Source organism: Oreochromis niloticus, linkage group LG11 (genome assembly GCF_001858045.2).
Source record: "Oreochromis niloticus isolate F11D_XX linkage group LG11, O_niloticus_UMD_NMBU, whole genome shotgun sequence".
Classification (NCBI taxonomy): Eukaryota; Metazoa; Chordata; class Actinopteri; order Cichliformes; family Cichlidae; genus Oreochromis; species Oreochromis niloticus.
The window spans coordinates 27,877,869-27,898,441 of record NC_031976.2 but is presented as its reverse complement, the minus strand read 5'-3'; the positions used below and the strand labels follow the sequence as shown (position 1 = coordinate 27,898,441).

Here is a 20,573-nt window from a genome sequence, read left to right as displayed (position 1 = left end):
ATATATACATCAACTGTGTACAGTACTGAACATCTGTCTTCACAGACCCCTTATTTACTGGTTTAAACTTACAGAAACGTCATTATTCCAATTTCCCCAATTATTTTTCAAGCTCACGCACATGTATCCTAACAGTTTTACCTGAAAGCTGTATCTGTATTCCTTGAATGATGTCGCCACCTTCAGTCGGACACTTGTACATGCACTACTTTGCAGAAAATGCTGACATTGGGTTTCTGTGTCATTTGAAGGTGATTAGAGTGAGTCAAAACAGGTTTTTATTTTTAGATAAAACTGTATGATGAAATATATTCTCCATACTGGTAGTAATCACTGAAAGAAGAGAAACGAGTGAGCAGCAGAAGAGGCTAAACCGTTAAGTAATGTTGGAGGGAAGAGGCTGAAGTTGGCCTCTAGTGCAGGGTTGTCAAACTCCGGTCCTCAAGAGCTACTGTCCTGCAGCTTTTAGATGCATCCCTGTTCCGACACACCTGAACCAAATACATGGCTTGTTACCAGGCCTTCGCCGAACTTGATGGGACGCTGAAGAGGTAATTCATTGATGGGGCACTCGATGCTGTGTCGAGCTTCCAAATTGCTGTTTTGAAACACTCCTCCGGACTGTGGTTCCAAACGCCCAATTTACACGTGATCGAGGAGTTTCGGCAGGTAAACCACCTGTCGAAACTCCTTGATCACGTGATGTAGTATGTTTTATGAACAATGAAGGTAGTTCACTTCTAACCGCGAAACATCGTCGTGGTAACTTAAGCTGTGAACCTGCTGCTCCAGGGCAGGGCCCGTTGTTCAACATGCCCCGGGTATCTTTCCGTTATGCGGATGCACTTACCCCAACACCTGCAGCCGAATGGCTGATTTTAGAAATTTAGAAATAAATCTAAAAAATACAAAACTCAAATAATAAAGCTGACCCTAATTATTTCTTATTGATCGTCAGGGAGACACGAGGAAACTTTGACGTCGCTGTCTGCACACGGAGCTCTCCGAGGGATCTTCCTGGAATGGTGACGCTGTTTTCGGAGAACCGATTGATCATAAAACGCTGAATTCATTCCTACTTGTTGATCAGGCTAAACAACCTGTTTCGGAGCAGCTTATTTTCAGCATAAAGAGCGCTTTAGCGATGTGCACAGATACGAATTGAGATACCTGGACAAGGGAAAAGACGAAATATTTCGGTAACGCCAGGGTTAACCCTTGGTTTTGTGCGCTACAGTGGTGGTTCACCTCTTATCGAGGTAACAAACTAAAGCAGTTTCCACGCCTGCTTTATTAGGTTACTGTTGCTCACCTTTGATGTTAAAAGTGAATGTGAATGCAGTTTTAGGGCTCTAATGTGCAGCCGCCACGTCGCATTTAACGTTATTGCGCCATAGCTTAATAAAGCAGACGTGCAAATCACTTTAGCTTCTCAACACTTCAAGGTCATATTAATTTAACTGATTGATGAGGTGTGGTATGTCAGGCAGAAAAAGATAAACGACCATGGCTCCATGGGCCACAGATATGCGCTCTGTGCCTTCAGTGTAGTGGCAGCCATCCAAAGTGAATCTTGTAATATGTTATCATTCATGTCAATGAAAATATCATACGTGGCTCGTCCACTGACAGGTTTTAAAGTGTGCTGCATCAAAGCATCTAAACTTATTTTCTGTGATTTTTATTTTATTTTTTGGCTAAACGGTTATTGTTTTTCCTCCTCCTCTTGGGCACCATGTCTCTCCTGTCTCTCCCTCCACCCTGTTATTAAGAGGTTGGGGAGAATCCACATTTGGTAACGGTATAACACGCTGCTTAGTGATGTGAATCCATCATCATGAATGTGGGCAAACAGAGGGTGCCTTGGCTTTACTATGGATTTGACTCTGACTACATCTCCACTCTTACCTGTTCCTCTCTCTTTCTCTTTGCTGTCTTTATCCTGCTCTCTCTCCCTCTCCCTCTTTGTGCTGTCATGGAAAAAGATGTTACAACCCAATAAAAGCCATAAATTGACTCATATCAATTTATAACATGGGCTGCTGACATTGAAATATGAGGTAACCTCCCTGCTTTCACCTGGATTTAGCTTTCCCCCTCTTCATTTAAATAAAAACAACATGACTAACAATGAGGGGGAAAGAATTACCGTAGCTCAGAGTTTCCTTCCTGCTTGTAAATGAACAAGAAACTTTAACAAAATAAGAAACTTTAACAAACTAAACAAATTAGCTAATCTCTAGCAATCGAGCCTACGTTAGCTAACTTCCTTGACACTATCCAGTAAACAAATAAGCAGACACTTTTTGAGTCACAGCAATTACCCTGTTTTAATGTAATCCGAACAGTTTGCAGTCTTTCTTGTTAATCTTTAACGTAAAGTTCCTTTTAAATCTGCACTGCCGATTTGTGTCAATTGTCTCTACATCTCCTTTTTCCAGCAGCAATGCAAATCTGATTTATTAACAACAAAGATGGCCAGCGAAGCATGCAAAGCCTGCTCTATCCTTTTTTAGGGGTGCTGAGGTGAAATTTAGAGGTGGTAGAGCACCCCCAATAAGGGTCTAAACTTGCCAGTGCAGAAAATTCAGGGTTAACGCTGAAGTTACCTGGATTAGCCAAAAGCCTGCTTCATGGTACAGGCCTCAGGGCCCAGATTCAGTGTAATCAAAACCTCACACAGAGTGAATAAAACATCAAGGCCAAGTCACAAGATAAGGCAGCCACAGCACAAGTTGTAAAAACATTAACGAAAATTTCTTCATCCTCCCTTAAGCAATCTCTGAACCATGACGTTTACTCACATTTAAAGAGTATTGGTCAGTGTGAAATGGGTGTTCCAAATAGCCAGGATTAGCCTATGATAACTTAATGAATGTTACCTTTTGGTTAATTTTTAAAGAAGCAAAACACATTTATTTATTTAAAATATTTCTCTTTGAATTACTGAACTGAAGCTGTTTTGACACAAATCCACAGAAAGTTTAAAAATCAACCAAACACACCCAAACTATGGATTTGCCTTTTTTTTTCAGGGGTGGGGGCAAACCCCTGCAGTTATCACGATAAACACAGCAGCCTCTGCTTCATCTAGTTTGCTTTATAAATTGCTTGGTTGTCCATTGCACGGAACTGCTGTCTACTACAGTCACAGCTTGCTGGCTTCAACAATCAAAACTGTCTTTCTTTGTTTGTATGACGATTTCTCCAAAGCACGTATTAGCCATAATTATTGATAGTCTGGTATATATAATAAGCAGCCTTGTTTAGAATTGTGCAATGCTCGTCTGCGTCACTGTTTCACAGAATGTCATTATCAAGATGTGACGCAGCAAAAAAGGCCCGTAGGCGGGACTGTGTTCAGTTGGATGTCAGACTGTTTCTAAACTTTTCCTGCACAAATGCTTGAAAAGTGTTTTACAAAGCCCTGCTTTTCACATCACTACTCAGAAGTGACAAAACCTTAAAATATACCTTACTGATATATTTACTGCACATGTATAGTTTGGAGGACTGTGTCGAATTAGCCTGCATTACTGAGCAAGACAAAGCCCTACCATCTACCACACCTGATACATGGGCTTTTGCTACTCAGCACCTCCCACTAATACACCCATTATCCTCAGTACTGCTGGTTCTCTTGGAAATCTAGAGATTCACATACACTGCATTTTCTTAATCCGGCAGTTTCATAATATATTTCTTTATCTTTGAGATGTGTGAGAAACTCTGAAGCCCAGAGAATAACAAGTAAGATGACAGCCAGCTTAACTGGTATACGTAATACGACTGTGATATATATTATGTGCCACCAAGATAACTGTTTCTATCATGTCATGTAGTTGACCGTTCGATGTGTGACAAAGTATTTGCTTCTTTCCTGACTTCTTAATTTTTTGCGTAATTGTTGCATTTCATCCAACTAGTTTTATTTTAGACAAAGACAATCCAAGCAAATACAATATGTAGTTTTAATTTATGTGAAAAAAGCTTTTGAAATCAGGAATTTACTGCTTTTAACTGCATTTTTTTTGAAAAGCTGAGTTCAGTTTCACAGGCCACACCGAGGCCTGAATACTGCAACACCTGCTGAATGAAGAAATCCTGTGAACAGAACCTGTCTGACAAAGTAACACAGGAAACAGTTGACAAACAAAGTCACTGACATCTGTCAGTCTGGAAAGGGTTACAAAGCCATTTCTAAATCTTTGAAACCACAGTGAGAGCTATTATCCACAAATGGAGAAAACTTGGAGCAGTGGTAAACCTCCCCAGGAGTGGACCAAAATTACTCCAAGAGTGCAGTAATGACTCATCCAGGAGGTCACAAAAGAACCCAAAACAACAGTACTGTAGGCCTCACTTGCCTCAGTTAAGGTCAGTGCTCATGACTTAATAATAAGACAGAGGATGCCCAAAAATGGCATCCATGGGAGAGTCCCAAGGCGAAAACCACTGATCTCCAAAAAGAACGCAAGGGCTCATACCACATTTGCCAAAAGACTTTTGAAAAATATCCTGTGGACTGATGGGATCAAAGTTTGAGTCCTGATTTATCTGGTGTAAAACATCATACTTTGCTGTTTCAGGACCTGGATGACTTGCTGTAATCGACAGAACCATGAATTCTGCTTTCTACTATTTCTGGTAGAAAGCAGAATTCATAGCTCTGATGGCAGCCATCAGTTCAACCCTGAAGCTCAACCGCACTTGGGTTACATAGCAAGGTATTTTTCTGAAACACATCAGCAGGTCCACCTCTGATTGTCTAAAAAAAAAAAAAAAAAACCCCAAAATGATAATTTTGAAGTAGCCTTGTCAAACTCCGGACTTAAATCAGATTGAGATGCTTTGGCCTGACCTTAGATCAGAGGTGGGCAATCTCAGTCCACCAGGGCCGGTGTCCCTGCAGGTTTTAGATCTCACCTTGGGTCAACACACCTGAATCACATGATTAGTTCGTTACCAGGCCTCTGGAGAACTTCAGGACATGTTGAGGAGCTAATTTAGCCATTTAAATCAGCTGTGTTGGTTCGAGGACACATCTAAAACCTGCAGGGACACCAGCCCTCGTGGACTGAGATTGCCCACCCCTGCCTTAGATAGTCCTTTCATGCTCAACAATCTAGCTCAGGGGTGTCCAACTCCAGGCCTCGAGGGCCGGTGTCCTGCAGGTTTTAGATATCACCCTGGGTCAACACACCTGAATCAAATGATTAGTTCATTACCAGGCCTCTGGAGAACTTCAAGACATCTTGAGGAGGTAATGTAGCCATTTAAATCAGCAGTGTTGGATCAAGGACACATCTAAAACTTGCAGGACACCGGCCCTCGAAGCCTGGAGTTGGACACCCCTGATCTAGCTGAATGAAAACAATTCTGCAAAGAAAAGTGGGTCAAAAGTCCTCCACAGCAATGTGAAAGATTCGGTGCCATCATGTGATTGCAGTTCTTGCTGCCAAGAGTGTCACGAGCAGTTATTGGGTTTAAGTGACATGACCACTTTTTCACATAGGGCCATATAAGTCTGAACCTTTTCCTGTTATAAGAGAAATCATCATTTAAAAAAAAAAACAATGTCTAAAACACAGTAAACCACGCTGACAAGATTTCCACTGTGGAGGGAGACTATGTGTTTTATTTCATGCTAAGTTAGAAGGCTAAAAATGATAGTAAAGGATCAAATTAGACTTTTTTGTTACTCTTTTCTCCAACAGTGTTGGACTGCTTTTACTCCAAACTTTTTGTTAAAATAAGTATCACCACAGGTTGGCTGTACGTGATATTTCTCCATGCTTTGTACTACAGTAATTATTGGTCATCTTACAATGATTGGTTCCAACAGTGCGGGCTGTGAGTTACAGTAATCTGCCTCAACCATTTATGTTATACTGGTCATGTGGATTCTGATCAGTCACCAGATTACACAGACATTACTGTCACTGTCTGAACCATAGCATGCCATGACCACATGGCCATAATGAGAATGTTGGCTTAATATAAGATGTCAGAAATGATATCCCAAGGACACAGGTGCCCCGCAAGAGCTACTATATATTTATTATACATGATATGATTTGGCATTAGCCAGAGTAATAATATTTTCTGCAAATGGGGGGAAAGGTTCAAAGCAAAGGACACTCTGGGAGGGAGAGGAAGCAGACAAAGAGAGAGAGTGGGGAGAAACTGGACATTATCCACATGCTTCAGCTCAATCTCAGAAATGGCTCTTAGCCTAGAGAATCCTTAAATAACTACCTCTCCCTAACAGAGTGCGATTCAAGCCATCAAAATATTTTGCCACTATCCCTGCTGGCAGACATGTTGTCAGAGCTCGTCATCATTTACACAGCTTATACCAGGTGGCATCATGTCACCATTTGTTTTTCTAAGTCTCATTCCAGGTCGCCGCTGGTGAAGCTTACAAATCCTGAAGGTGACAGCAGTGGATCCTGCTAGCCTGTACTGCAAAGCCACTTTATTAGTGGTCAGCCCGAAGCCAGGACAGCAGCAGTGATGCAGACAGCTTCTGAGTAGAATATTAAGACAGTAATTTGCTGCCAAACTTCTCTGAATTTCTTATGTGATTTTCTAACCCAATATGACCTTTGGTAAACTGCAGATATTTATGTAAACAGGGATTTATGGTCCTAAATATTCCATTTTTTCCTGTTTGTGTTGTGCATATCTGATCAAATCTGTACATGCTTCAGGGTTTTATACTGGAGTCATTTTTTCCCCAAATGAATGCAAACAAACGAAAAAGTAGCCACTAAACTTGTCAACTGCCTTGTTTTTAAATCCAGTGGAAATGGTAAAAGTTACAGCTTTTTTTTTCGGAGGTTCAAATGCTGCCTGGCAATAATTGACTTGTTTTGCTCCACATTAAGTGGTTTGCGGGTAAAAACAGAGTGAGTAGCGCCATGCAGATAAACGCAGAAAATAGAAACTTCAAAGCAGATACATAAACCATTTTAGTGTCAGGGTGAGCTGGTAGAGTTTTACGATTGAAAATTGTGTAATTGCACAGTTCAGAAGAAGAAAAATTGACTTCTATCATTGAGACTGTACTTTCTTTAGCTACAAGTATATGAAAGAAGGTCTACCAAAAAGAAAAAGCAAACAAGCTTTGGACTGCAGGCTTGGTCAGTAGAGTTCAATAAAATTGTTTTTGCCTGATCTTAGATGAAACGCTTTCAATATGCAGCTCCCTTTTCCTCAGGCACAGGATTTATTTTAGTCAAGTACAATTTATCTTTGATCATATTAGAATTTTTGGCTTCAGCTATATGGTGTAAAGTGGCTTTAACTACAGCACTGAACCACCAGGGCTTTCAGTTGATGTGGCCTTAAAGCACATAATCTATTTGCTATAATTAGTTTCAGCATCAGTACGAAAGGCTGGCCATGTGGCTAGCGCCGTCTTCCTGGGTAATTTCCCTCATATCTGCTAACCACAGCACCCTGCCCACTATTATTTTCTCCAAGGGCTGGATGACATTTGGAATCATGGTGTAGAAATGTGGGTTCACACAGCAAAGCTTTTGGCAACCCAGCTTTACCACAACAGAGCTAAAGAGGGCAGATAAAGGTTATGAATTTAAGAGTTCTAACCTTGACCGGTTATAAAAGGTCACTGCTGTTTTTGTAGGGAGTTAATTTACAAGTTGCTTCAGAAAGTCATGCTTCGTATGGTATACATGTTCTGTTGCAGAGTCTGACTTTTGAATACCAAGAATAACAACACTACTTACTGTTTACATCAGTAAAGATGTACAGATGTTCGTACACATTCACATTCATAGCAATAATTTAATTATTAAACAATTAGAAGTTGTCAGAAATTACAGTGTATAATGAATTGGGTAGTACCAGTAAAACAAGGCTTCAAGACTTCTTCCAACTAAATGTGTCTAACTTCGCTGCTTCTCAACTCAAGGACAGCAATCTTTCAGAAGACAAAGGAGGAAGGAGCACACTGATTAATTTGCAGTCTTTAATTTTACAAACACTTAAGGGCTGTGAATTAATCAGTGTGTTTCTGTTCCTTTTGCTCTTCTCTAAAAGTGACTAAATCTGAATTTTAGAATAGAAAACAAATTTGAAAATACAATCCACATAGTAAAAGTGCATTTAGTGAATCCTCAGGCTTGTTCTAACTATTACTATAAATACAACTAGCAAATCAATAAATTCAGCTTCTCTCTCACCCGCTATCTGTGGCTCAGCACAATTGCTGTAATGAATTTAGATGCTAAAAGTAAATAAAATGAAAACTACTAGTTATTCTCATTTGACATCCTGTTTCATAGTCTTAGGAGCATGAAAAAAACAAATTTGTGAAGACGTTTCACCTCTCATCCGAGAGCCTTCTTCAATTCTAAAAACAAATGGTGCCCAGTGAGTTTTTTCCCCTTTGGAGGAGGTCATTGACCTACTATTGATCATGTGCGTCATCACGAGTCAGGGTGAGAAAAAAGGCGTGGACAGTTACAATCATCAGGGGTTGGGGGGGAGTAAGACCTTGCCTCACTATATCATGTGCGTGATTGGAGTCACCTGAGGCAAGGTATGAAGCGCCTGGGAAGGAATCTCAGGACTGCATTGTATGCAGGTGGCTAATAGCTGGTGTTGTAAGCCACCGCCTCTGTTCAGCAATGGTCATCCACAGTGGATATAGATGGCCTCTTTTACTCCTCTCTCAAACCATCTGTCTTATTGGTCCATGCACTTGTGGAGTGGCTGGAGTGGCATTCTGCTATGTGGAGATCCAAGCACTTGTCACTGCACTGCATGGCACACACTACATTGTTTAGCTTGTATTTGGGAGTTTTGTCTTTGAGTTGACAAAATGTTTTTGTCTAAGGGCGTGGCTGGGTCTGAAGTGCACTGGGATGTCATGGTTGGAGAAAATTCTCCCGAGTTTCTCAAACAAACCTGCTACATAACCAGTGGAAATGTTCGGTATGTCATCCTGTTTCTCCCTAGTTTTCTGTGAATCTTTGTGGACTTCTGGTGAAGTGAGATGTCTTCAAAAACTTTAAAAAGTCTATGTTCTTTTTTCAAGCTCTTAGGAGTACCATGAATGGATGACTGAGAACCTACACAGACATCCAGCTCCATACTGCGTAATATACAAAACAGTCTTTGCTGCATTTGCAGCGGAAAGAGTGATGAAAGTATTTATATTCAAAACAATCATCATGTATAGTAAATCCTCTAATGGATGTGCTTGTCAATTCCAAATAAAATAACATTTCCTCACAGCGGTCATTCACTACAACATAATAAGAAAAGAAGTGGATATATTATTAGTGGCTTATTAGTAAGCTGTGACAGTGTGAGAGTGAGTCACCAATCCAAGTAAGCAGAAAACTGAAACCAAACAGTGCTTAATTAATTTTGGTCATCAGTATTTAGTGTTTATTATCTGTGCTTCCCCTATTGGGACAAAACCAAATATTTCGTGTTTAAAACTTGCATATTAATACCAAAGATCAGTACTACATACACATAGTATATAATGTATACTTTTAGTACCAGAGAAGAAATCAGTGGTTAACACACAGCAATCTTTTGCCACCACAAAGGTTGTTAGCCACAGTAAAGCAGAAGCAGGTTCTGTGGTCCCCCTGATGTATGTAAGTGTGGTGGAAACCATGAAGCGCCATAGAAACTACAGCAAAGAGCTGCAAAAACCAACGCCTTATAGTCATAAAGAGTTATAAAGATATTAAGAAATAAGCGACAAACAACAAAGACGCTTTGTCACCTGAAATCTGACTGAAACAGAGTTTAAGTGGTGGGTGTAATGCAGTACACTGTTATCAGCAGTAACCATACCTTATTAATGGCACAATCATTCTGACAGACTAGACGTGATCTAATTTACTTTTGTTTTCCAGGTTGAACATAGAAAATTAACATCTTTTCACTGGAAAGTTTCTTATCTAAATCTCCAGTTACATGAGCGCAAATCTACAATCAGCTCATGTCGCTTTTCATTTCCTGTTTTAGCGTGACTTAACTTTTGTGACTCTATAGAAAAAAAGTGAAGAAATAAATAAGTTTAAAAAACAAACAATCTACTGCAAATTTTATGGATTGGTTCTTTTTTTTTGTAATTCGTCCATTTGACAAAAATGAACTACCTTCTAGCTTTCTTTATGCACTCAGGGTCGTGTGTCAACTGCATCAGGGTATCCTTTAAGCACAGATCATGACTGGGTTTGAAACTCAAACAGAAGCAACTGTTGCGATGCAGCAGGAAATTACATGTTGCTAAATCTGACAGGTGTGTTTGGAAAATCACTAGAAAAGTGCTGAGTCATTATTTGTAACTTGCAAAGCCAGTAGCTTCCATAGCCACTCCCACAGAGAGAGTTTTTTTTTTTTACAACTACATCTCTCACAATAGCAAGCATGCACTCTAGATATGTGTCCTTGAATGGCATATTGAGACCTCTGTGGGCTGCAGCTGGCAGCTGAAATTGACCACTGATCCCTCACTATGCAGCTATCACATTACTAATTATGTATTATAAATATCACTGCTCACCATGCTTCAATTGAGAATTAAAATTGTGTCCCCAGACTTAATTTGGCTTAAGGCAAAGGCACAACACACTATGGTTTTATTTGAAGGATCCCTAATGAACAATGCTTTCTGAACTCTTGTTTGTAGTTAACCCTGACCTTTGGCCTCCCTGCTGCACCCACATGCCAACAATATCAGGCTCCACACAGATAATTCAAGAGCATGCGTGCAGAGGAGAAACGCTGTGGAGATCCCACACCTTAAACCTCCTTTCCTATAGGTGTCACTATACGCAGACGCCCCACCCCCACCCCACTTTTCACTCTACTCCTCATCCCACCCACTAAAGCTCCGCGAAAGGGTGTGCTTTTTGAAGGCTGTATGAGGCTATAATACAGCTGCAGACAAGTCAAGTCGCCACTTGGTTTGATACCCCGGGAAAAAGCCTACGAGGCAGAGGGGGAGCATACGCACAAGTATCCCCCCCCCCCGCATCCTACGTCTGAGCTCAGCACAGGGTCTAGTCTCTCCGGACATACCGCGGAGATGCGGAACACACGGAGGTTAATATCAAAAAGTTGGTGTAGTCGGGGCACACGGTGAACACATAATGTGGCAGCTGCCGTGTAGCTTCTATTCAAGGTCAGTATCTGAGCTCGGCCGCCTCACGGACGAGTGTCTTAGGTAGGAGGGGGAGAGAGGAGACGCTGAAGGGATGCCGCTGTGCCTCGTTTACCTCCAGCATCAACGATGACATCTTCCACCGAAGAAGACGTTGATAGTCAATGACAAGGAAACGGACAAACTTGTGAAACGCTGCTATGAAGAGCAACTGAGGTTACTGGGCTGTTGTAAAAGAAAAAAAAGACACTCTTTCAGCATCTTGGCGTTTCCTGCTTTCTTTCCACAACGGCCTGTGCTGGAAGCGGCTGTTTACCTGGCTACAACAAGCGAAGAAGTCTAGCTAGCTAACGTTAACTGACATAATGAGGGGTCTGGTTCGGTTTCGCTTTGGTTCAATGTCAGTTTGACGGACTGACTGTCAGAATCTTCTACGGTTGAGGAGTTTTAACTAACGCGACACTACGAAGTGATCATTGGCACAACTTCCTTAAACTTCCCCGGCTTTTCAAGCTGACTTGTTAAAAACAAAAAACAAACTCGTATTCATTTTCATTCAAGGTCGCCTTTATTTTTCGGCAATAATGCCTTCCAGGACTGTGTCACACGGGTCTTCGGGCCGGCTTCGTGGACTGTTCTTGGTGATGGTTTTAGTGTTTCTGGAGAGCTCCGTGTTTACCCTCGCATTTGCCAGCTCCGACCAGCATTCTCCTACCACGGCTCACTCGGACGGCCACAAAGCGACTGACCATGGCAGTCACAACAACACTGGAAAGGCTTTCCCTGTGCTAGACTTGAACTACGAAAACGTACGGGTCCCGTTTGAAATCTCATTATGGGTCCTGCTCGCCTCTTTGATGAAATTAGGTGAGTGTATTTGACCTGTCCGTATGAGTGCAGCCTTTTCAGGAAATACCTGATTTACTGTTACTTATTTACCCAAATTCTATAAGTGTCTCCGACATCAGGTAACTTAGGTGTCCCATTTGCAGCCAGTTTTTCAGGTGAATATTTATATTATGAAAAACATGCAGAATTACAGTTCATAGACAGCACATTTGAATCAAAAGAGTTGAGTTAAAGTGCAGATTTCCTGGTGATCAGATAGTAGATCGCACAGATAAATCATATGGAATGGAAGTTGTCAAGCAAACCAACCATAATCATAAAGCATCATCTCTGACCCCTAGGCCATCCTACTTGTGTTGTGCATTAATAATGACTCTGGTATGCAGACTTAACTAGTTTGCTCAAAATAGCTCAGCTCAGTCTGTGAGAGGGCAAATCAATATTGCTGTTCAGGAAGATTACTCATCAGATCTGCCAGTGTCATGTGGTGAAGATGTTTAAGAGCTATATTCACTCCCTGCTACAATGATGACTAAGCAACCTGATACAGCAGTCTGGATATTTAGTCTTCAGCACAGTGGAGCCCTACCTCTACCTTGCAGTATTGTCCTGAGCGATGTTTCAGAAGCAGCTTGCTTTTTTTCCCCCTTACTGTTTGTGTTCTCCTTTATACTGTCTTTACCATCAATTTCTCCTGGCTTTCTGCTTTCTACAGAACACTGCATTGTCCTGAGCCATCTCTTTTTTTTTCTTTTTTTTTTTTTAAATTATGAGAGCCAGCAGCTTGTCACTTGCCTGTGACATCAGGGGCCTGACTGAGCAGCAGCCTGTAGCCAGGGAGGATACTGCCTCACTGTCTGGGCAAGAAGCCCAGTATCTCAGGGGAGAGGACAGGAAGAGGGTCCACCTGGCTTGGGTAGCTTACTTGTTAGGATGCAGCTCAAGGACACAGAGTAAAAATGATAGATGAGCATTACCAGAAAGTGAGCAGAAGGAATGAGGAAAGTACAGAAAGTCGAAGAAAGGCAAATTTTAAAAATGAGACTAGATGAATGTGTAGGCTGACAGCAGCAGCGGACAGTGGTGACCTTAAGCCTCCGATTATCCCTTGACTACTGAAAATGGGGTCTGAACGATTCAAAGTGGCTGCTACCCTGCTCTGCCTCGGCCGTGTCTCTGATTCATGTTCACTGAATTTATATCTTACAAGCTAAAAAGCATATTCACAGACCATTTGTCTCTGAAGCAACCTTGACTGTGCATGGTGCCTTTTCTCTGCCTTTTTTTCAACTGAGTACTTTACATAAATTGATTATAGCCACCCCAAAATCTTTTCACATGAATCAGAACCAGGGGATGCAATTTAAGTGACAAGCTGCCATTACCATAAACACTGATTAAGAGTCAAAGCCTTTATATTCACAAGGCATCTATTTTTGTCTCTGTAATCAGGCCATAAACACTGTACCACAAATATGATATCTTATCTTGTGACCCCAAAGCTAATTCCACTGGAAGTGCACTATATAGTTCTCATAAAAACATGTTGTCTTTGTGTTAAGAGCAAGGCTGTGTTTGCAAGCATTCATTTAAAAAAAAAAAATTTTTTTAATCAGCAAGAAAAATATGCTTTAGCTGAATTTCTTTCCACATTTAGCATTCGTGTAATTTGATACTTAGTAGAAATTAGATTGCAACCTGAACCTTATTTATTTCTTGTAGGGAAGAAAAAAAAAGGAATAAATCCTAACATGAAATGGCCATTGCCTTTTTTTTTTTTTCTTAGTTTTCAGCAAATTTGTGATTGTGTGATATAGGCTTTGTAGTGTAGTGATAGATAAAAGAGTAAAACAATACCAACACAGATTTCCTCTCATAAAATAAAAAAAATAAAACAAGTCCCCGTGGCTGCAAAACATTGCAGTTCTTCTAGCAGTCCCTCAAGGTTGGCTCATAAAGCAAGTGTATCTCCACAAACTCTTATTTTGAAATATTCAACCTTACAGTAATAATAACTCTAAAAAGAACAGTTTTGGCCTATATGGATAGTTCCCTCTCCTTTTTTATAAGTTGTCTGCATAGTGGAAAAAGGGGTCTGACCGCTTTGACTGACAGTTTTCTTGACAAAGAAAACTGTAGCCGATTGGTGTTTGGGAGGCCTCACCTCATCTAATTTTAGTCTGTGAACCGGGCCTTTCCTCAGTTTTTGTGTTATTTGTTCACTTTAGAGCATTTAAATGGATTTATCAGACAAATAGCTGTTAGGGTTACAGGGCAGGAAGTTTGTTTTCCCTCAGCCAGAGTTAAATACTAGTATTTTATTAGCCTGTGTCTTAGCAAATTAGCAGATATTTGTGTCTGTGTGTTGTGACATTACAGTTTCTGGAGGCAGCTTGTTAGACAACATTAGCTTATAACTTAACACTCGACCCTCTCTCCAAATATGGTAAGTTCTGGTTTCAAAACACTAGCATTGCAGTGGCCAAGACGCTAACAGTGAGACGTCAGAATTCAGAGTCCAAAACTAAAGAGTAATGTCATAAAGGGTTTTTTTGTTTGTTTGGGTTTTTTGCTATGGTTATGAATCACTGTGGCTTAAATGTGTGCCAGGCCTTGCCATAATATGGAAACTGGTTATAACTTTAAGTGAATGAATGCATGCATTTCCATCCCTCAGAAAATCCCACATTGAGTGGGCATGTATATAAGTGCACGGTTTTGTTGATGTTAACTAAAAAAATATGGCCTTGTTAAACAATGAGAAGTAGAACATAATCAGTGCCAAAACTCAACCCAGAACTCTAGCAGTTAATAAAATTGCTGATTGTGTTACATTTCATTGTGGTACCTTTTCACACTTTTAACTGTTTTCATGTCTGTGGTGACGTCTTTGTTTCCTTCCTGTTTTTAAACTTGAGGGATTGCAACGTTGTGGTTTGACTTGTTCCCTTTTGTGACTTGTAATCACTAGAAACTGTGTCTTGATTCAAGATTCTGAGGCTGTTAGGCTAATTTGTTTGCTTAGTAAATGATCCCCCAGATGACGCTCACAATATTTTTTTTTTTTCCCTCTCATTGTAGTTTTTTTTTTTTCTTTTTCAGCTACTATATATTGTTGAAGCAGCCTGCCAGAGTCAACCAAGGCCTGGCTTATAAGTAATTCAAGTTGTAAAGAGTGTGTGGCCTAAGACATGATTCTTGATTTTTGCAGTAGAACTAAACAAGTTGTACTGCGAGAATCAAGGATTGGCCAAACACTGGATAGATATGTGCCTTAGGTTGTGTGGGAAATATTCACATACAGAATTTGAAACCAAACCCTTGGCAAAGAATGACTCACTCTGTCACAAAGTCTACTCCACATACCTTTATGGTGTTATTTATTAAAACCAAGCCCAGATTGTTTAACAAAGAAAAGTACTGAACTGCCACACTTACAGATAAATGTCTTTGCTTAAAAATGCTTACAGTAAATACCAGGTGTGTTCATGCAAAAAGCCTTTAAAGCAATTGGACATATTGACCAACTAGTTTAATGGTTTATAATCAGCTATATCTCAGTTTAATTTAGAAAACTGCCTCATGGGTAGATAAATGCAATAAACAGCCATAGACAGAAATTTGCTTTACTAATATTTTAAAGTAAGTCACGGCAAATCAGGCAACAGGATCGAATTTTCATCCTTTTCTTTTTCACTGCATTCAGTGTTTAAAACCTCAATCTAGTAGTTTAATAACCTGTGTTCACTGACACTAGTTATGCTTACTAAGTTGTACTCCACTCACTTGTTATAGTAGAAGACAAAACTCAGAAACATATCCTTGCAAGGAAACCCCTGCGGTTGTTTTGTGTAGATATGACGTCAGGGATCATACTAAATTATACCACCACAAGGCCGTAATAAATAATTCAAAAACAATGCTGTGTTCCACAAGCAACTTGACCCCAATGGTCTGCACTGAACAATAACTCACAACAACTTTTATACTACACCTATTTTAGTGCATTGCACTAAAATACATGCAAATCTTGGCCTCACTGTGAACGCCAATGTTATGGTGTTGGAAAGCTGCCTGCCGTATCACAATTACTACAAAGAGGACCAGATGAATGTCACTATTTTAAACAAAGAAAATCTTTCAATATGTTTGCTATCTTTTGTGGCTGCTTAATGCAGCTGATTTGGTTGCCAGTGGGTTGTAGTAAGTTACCTGGCAACAGGGCACACTTCCTGGCTTTGGGAATGACAGTGTAGTTCGTACTAGGCAGTACTGACACTGGGTACACATCCAGAATTGAAAGAGCTGTTACCCTTTGCTATTTTTCAATAACCTTGTTGCATAAAGGCTCCCAGGAGGCAACGGGGCAAGGACACAGCAGCTGCCCTTATTGAAAAGCAGCCATGAGAAACTGCCTGATCTTCTACTTTAAGAACATGGCATGAAAAAAGTCTTTTATTATCTTACAGACTCTATGGCCCTTCAGACATTTATTTCCTACATACCCATGTCTTAATCATGATAGAGTTGTGTACCAGCTTGTGCCAGTGTTCTTTGAAGTTCACTTCCCTCCTTTTCTCTATCTTATCTTCTGTGTTATTGCCCTTCATTTGATGATTGCTGAAGGCCATAGTTGGAGTTGTGCTTAAGAGATTTAACAATGTGCTGTCAACACTTAGCTTAGGATGGGTTGTTCAGTCTACTTTAACTTAACCTTTAGCCCCCAATATGGCATGTGTTAAGAATTTTATATTTAGAAGGGTCTGTAATGATACTGGCATACATGTCCATGTCCACAGTCACCCATGAATGATAATGGCACATTTAGAGTTTCATTCTTGGGTCCAGTATTAAGTTTGCCTCTGCTCAGTGCACCAGCAGAAATACATTTATACCATACAGTTGTGACCTGTTTGCCCTTTCCTCAAGTACCATACTGCCCAACATTTTATCAAAGGGCTTTGTGTTTCTTTGCAACACTCAGTCATTAGAGCAGTTTAGAAATGCTTTGCAGGGGTATTTCATATCCTTGAGATTGAACTTTTCCTTGTTTAATTTCCTAGTTTTATTCTAGATTCAATCAGCGTTAGAGCTGGGCGATATAAGATTTTTTCATATCACGATATGTTTTTTCATTTCAGGCAATAACGATATATATCACGATATAAGCCAAATAACTATATTTGTAAGATTTAAATGTGCCGTTGCTCACAAGTAAAATGTGAAATAATTAGCAGCTTGTTTTAATTAAAATATTTATTTCCCATAATAAGTTCAACAGGGTAGATGTACTTAAGGAACATGAGACTTCAGTTTCAGATAAATAAAGGCAAATATTGCAAACTACACAAAAGGCAGCCGCTAAAGCGTTTAAGTTTCAAAATAGAACAAACAAAACAGACCACTAAATTGTCAATTCCACTTAGAAACAAAATATTAATTCTAAAAATAAATCTTAGGTCGTTTTACAGAAGAACAGACAAAATTGACTAACTTTTGTCAATATCAAATAAACTGAGAACTAAAAGGAAATTCTCAATCTCTCCTTGTTGTATAGCTTAGCTTTTCAAACAGTTTTTTAACAGTTACTTTAGTCTGACAAAAGCCGAATGACGAATTAGCGCTTTCAGTCAGAGATTGAGCATGCACCGCTTTATTGTATTTCCAGACTTGCTTTCGGCACAATTTACAGTGCGCGCTACTCTGTTTTTTGTCAGACTTGAAATAGCCGAAATACCTTCACACTACGGAACTTCTGTGGCCCTTCCGTTCGACAAGCTCTCCGGCATTGGAACCATTATCTGTTTTTTTTTTTTTTTTTTTTTTTCTTCTTCGGTAACCTTCACTCACGCTCTCGGTTGATTTTTCTCTAGTCGGCAAACTCACTTCTTTCATTACCTGGGCAGCCCGGCTGCAAAAACAAATACACGTGTGCGCCTTGGCGCTTGTGCTGTACGTAACAAGTCACGTGACATGACGCTGCGGCTGTGATTGGTTCGGCTCTGCGCTACTTAATTTGGATTGGCTGTTCTTCCTTTTTTTTTTTTTTTTTTTTTTTTTTTAGAGGACAAGAGAGATGAGGCCTATCGCAATAGTTTAATTTTTCTATCGAGAAAAAGTTATTTCGCAATACATATCGTTATCGTTCTATCGCCCAGCTCTAATCAGCGTCAATCAGAAGAGCACTTTGCAGAAGGGATCTTGGGACTGTTTGTCTTCTGTTAATACCACTGCTGGCTTCCCACCCTCTTACTTATGTTATCTTTTGGAAAAAAAGAAAATACTTTGGAAAAACTGTACATGTGATCTAGATTGCCTTTACTCAGACTCACAGTTGGGTATAATGAGATGCTCTTTTTGTTGAATTAGAGCTCTCTCCTGGTGTGATGAGAGGTTTAGACTTGTAAAATCTTTGTATGACACTTTGTGCTTTCTGTGTGAGCATTGCTAAAAACAAATCATATTTAGTTAAGTTACAGGACCATGTTAAAGTCATGTGGCGCCTCTCATTTTTTATGTTTTGATAGGAAAGTGGGAAATGGGTGAAGTGATCTATTGAAATGTGCAAGCAAAAATGGAAATGGGTATAAGATGAAAATAGTAAACTATTCCTGAAGATTACTTTAATCTTCAGGAATAGTTGTCCAGGCTTGAAGAACATTCAAAGCTCTCTGGATTTTGGCTGCCTTTTGCACTGTTCTTTGCCAAGTTAACCCAACAGTCCTTTAATAATGTTGAGATCCCGGCTCTGGGGAGGCCAATCCATGACTGACAGTATTCCAATGTATGTGTGTAATGTTTTGGGGTTTTGGGGGGTGGGGTTTAATACAGTTTGGGATCATTGACAGCCTGAGAAATGAAACTGTTGATAATTAGATGCTTTCCAGATGCTATTGCATAATTCCATCAATTATGAAAAGCCCCAATGCCACTGGCTGAAATGGCTGCAACAAACCATGGTGTAGGCTCCACTGTTTTACAGATGGCTCAAGATACTGCTGTACCTCTCACCTGAAGTTCTCCATTTATATTGACAATGGTTTGAACTACAAGTTTTTTTTGATCGCCAATTAAAGTGAATAACATATTAAGCATACTTTATGCTTTTAAATTTAGAACAGTAACTTCAAAATTACTTGAAATGGTTGCAATTATTTATGCATTATCATGGAAGCAAAAGGATAAACGGATATGACCTACCACAGTTGTTGGCAGGCATTTTTATGTAAAATGTTATCATGGGTATTAATTCTGAGAAAGGCCTTTCACTTTAAATTCTGTTCAGCTGAGTACCAATTAGCTTAGCTGGGGGTGTGCAGGCTGATTCATGTAATTTGATGTCCCCACACTATAGTGTAGCGTTGATGCCTGCAACACGTTTAGAAGAAGCTTTGTAATTATGTAACCATGTCTATGGGAGTCGTGTTGTAATCACCAAGGTGCGAATTTGTGGTGCTAATTTAGCTTTAATTTCGAAGCCTCTTAAGAGCACATCGACCCTCTCTTCTGAGAAGACACTGTGTTTTGAAAAATTCCAGAAAGAGCAGCGGAATTTCCATCCTGCTCACATCCCATCCTTTTGGCTGAATTTTCATAAAGTTCTTGTTTACTGTGTTCAAGCAGTTCTCATAGAATACCTTTGCTGACCCAGTTGGATACTGAGCCTCCCAGGAGGTTTAGGTGACGCTCTTTTTCTTTTTATATTAAGGTTATTTGAAAGAGCAGCACTTGAGTTCTGGCATCTTATCGTGGGGAAATGAAGTCTTCTTAGACCAGTTAAGATAAAGCCTCTAATCCTGCAGCTGTGTGACGCACAGACATGCACTTGTTGAGCTTTCTTTTGCTGAAACACTGTTAATGTTGTGCTTAAGCTGCCCTAGTGTGAAACACACCAAGACCACCCTCACAAATACCCAGCTTGTAACTTGTGATGCTGGTGTTTTACATACCGTTAAGACAAGTATGCTTATGTGCTTTCACTATAAATGATGCGTTGCGTTGTAGCAATAAACTTGCGTACTGGCATAAAGGTCTGATATTTACATGAGAAACAACCTGTGTTATAACTGAGAAACATACAGTACTATGCACTAATTGGTTAACATTAATTTAGCCTGCCATTAATCACATTGTGTAAAAGTAAGCCGATCAGAGGGGCCATCTTCGTGCCTCATCTCTCCTTGTTCAAGAGAGGGGTACAAATCTATTATTTCAGGTGGTACTGCTTTCAGGCACCAACCACTTTTGTCCTATAATGATTGAACTTTGTAAATATGTTGCTCACTGATAGTTTCACATGTGCTGTTTTAGATGAATGTATTCAATATTAAAATACCAAATTTATGTGTGTAAAATGTGTAAAATGGTCTTTCCCAAAAAATATTGTTTTGTCTGGATGTGTTGTTGTAACCCTGCCCGGTTTAAGTTTCTGTTTATGCTGTGTTATTTATTACACTGCCAGCAAAATACTGACACATACCTGTGTACAGTAAAAATAGCCCCACTGTGGGATGCCTACTGTTGTCCCTTTGAAGTCCTCATCCCCTTTTATTTACTGTTTTTCCAA

At 39.9% G+C, this 20,573-nt stretch overlaps 1 protein-coding gene and 1 long non-coding RNA gene across 3 annotated transcripts in view; both read left to right on the top strand.

Moving 5' to 3' along the window:
- The first annotated feature begins 214 nt into the window (after positions 1 to 214).
- Positions 215 to 1,880, top strand: LOC102080362 (uncharacterized). The gene is made up of 2 exons (XR_266603.4): positions 215 to 551; positions 959 to 1,880. It is a non-coding gene; the product is annotated as an uncharacterized LOC102080362 (long non-coding RNA).
- An 8,985-nt stretch (positions 1,881 to 10,865) lies between these two features.
- Positions 10,866 to 20,573, top strand: part of slc9a1a (solute carrier family 9 member A1a) — a 30,767-nt gene continuing 21,059 nt past the window's right edge. Inside the window, exon 1 of one of the 2 annotated variants that reach the window (XM_025911509.1) lies at positions 10,866 to 12,025. In XM_025911509.1, the coding sequence (XP_025767294.1) occupies positions 11,743 to 12,025 (283 nt within the window). In that variant the 5' untranslated portion in view covers positions 10,866 to 11,742. The remainder of the gene's footprint in view (positions 12,026 to 20,573) is intronic. The other variant, XM_005455318.4, reaches the window with a different exon arrangement.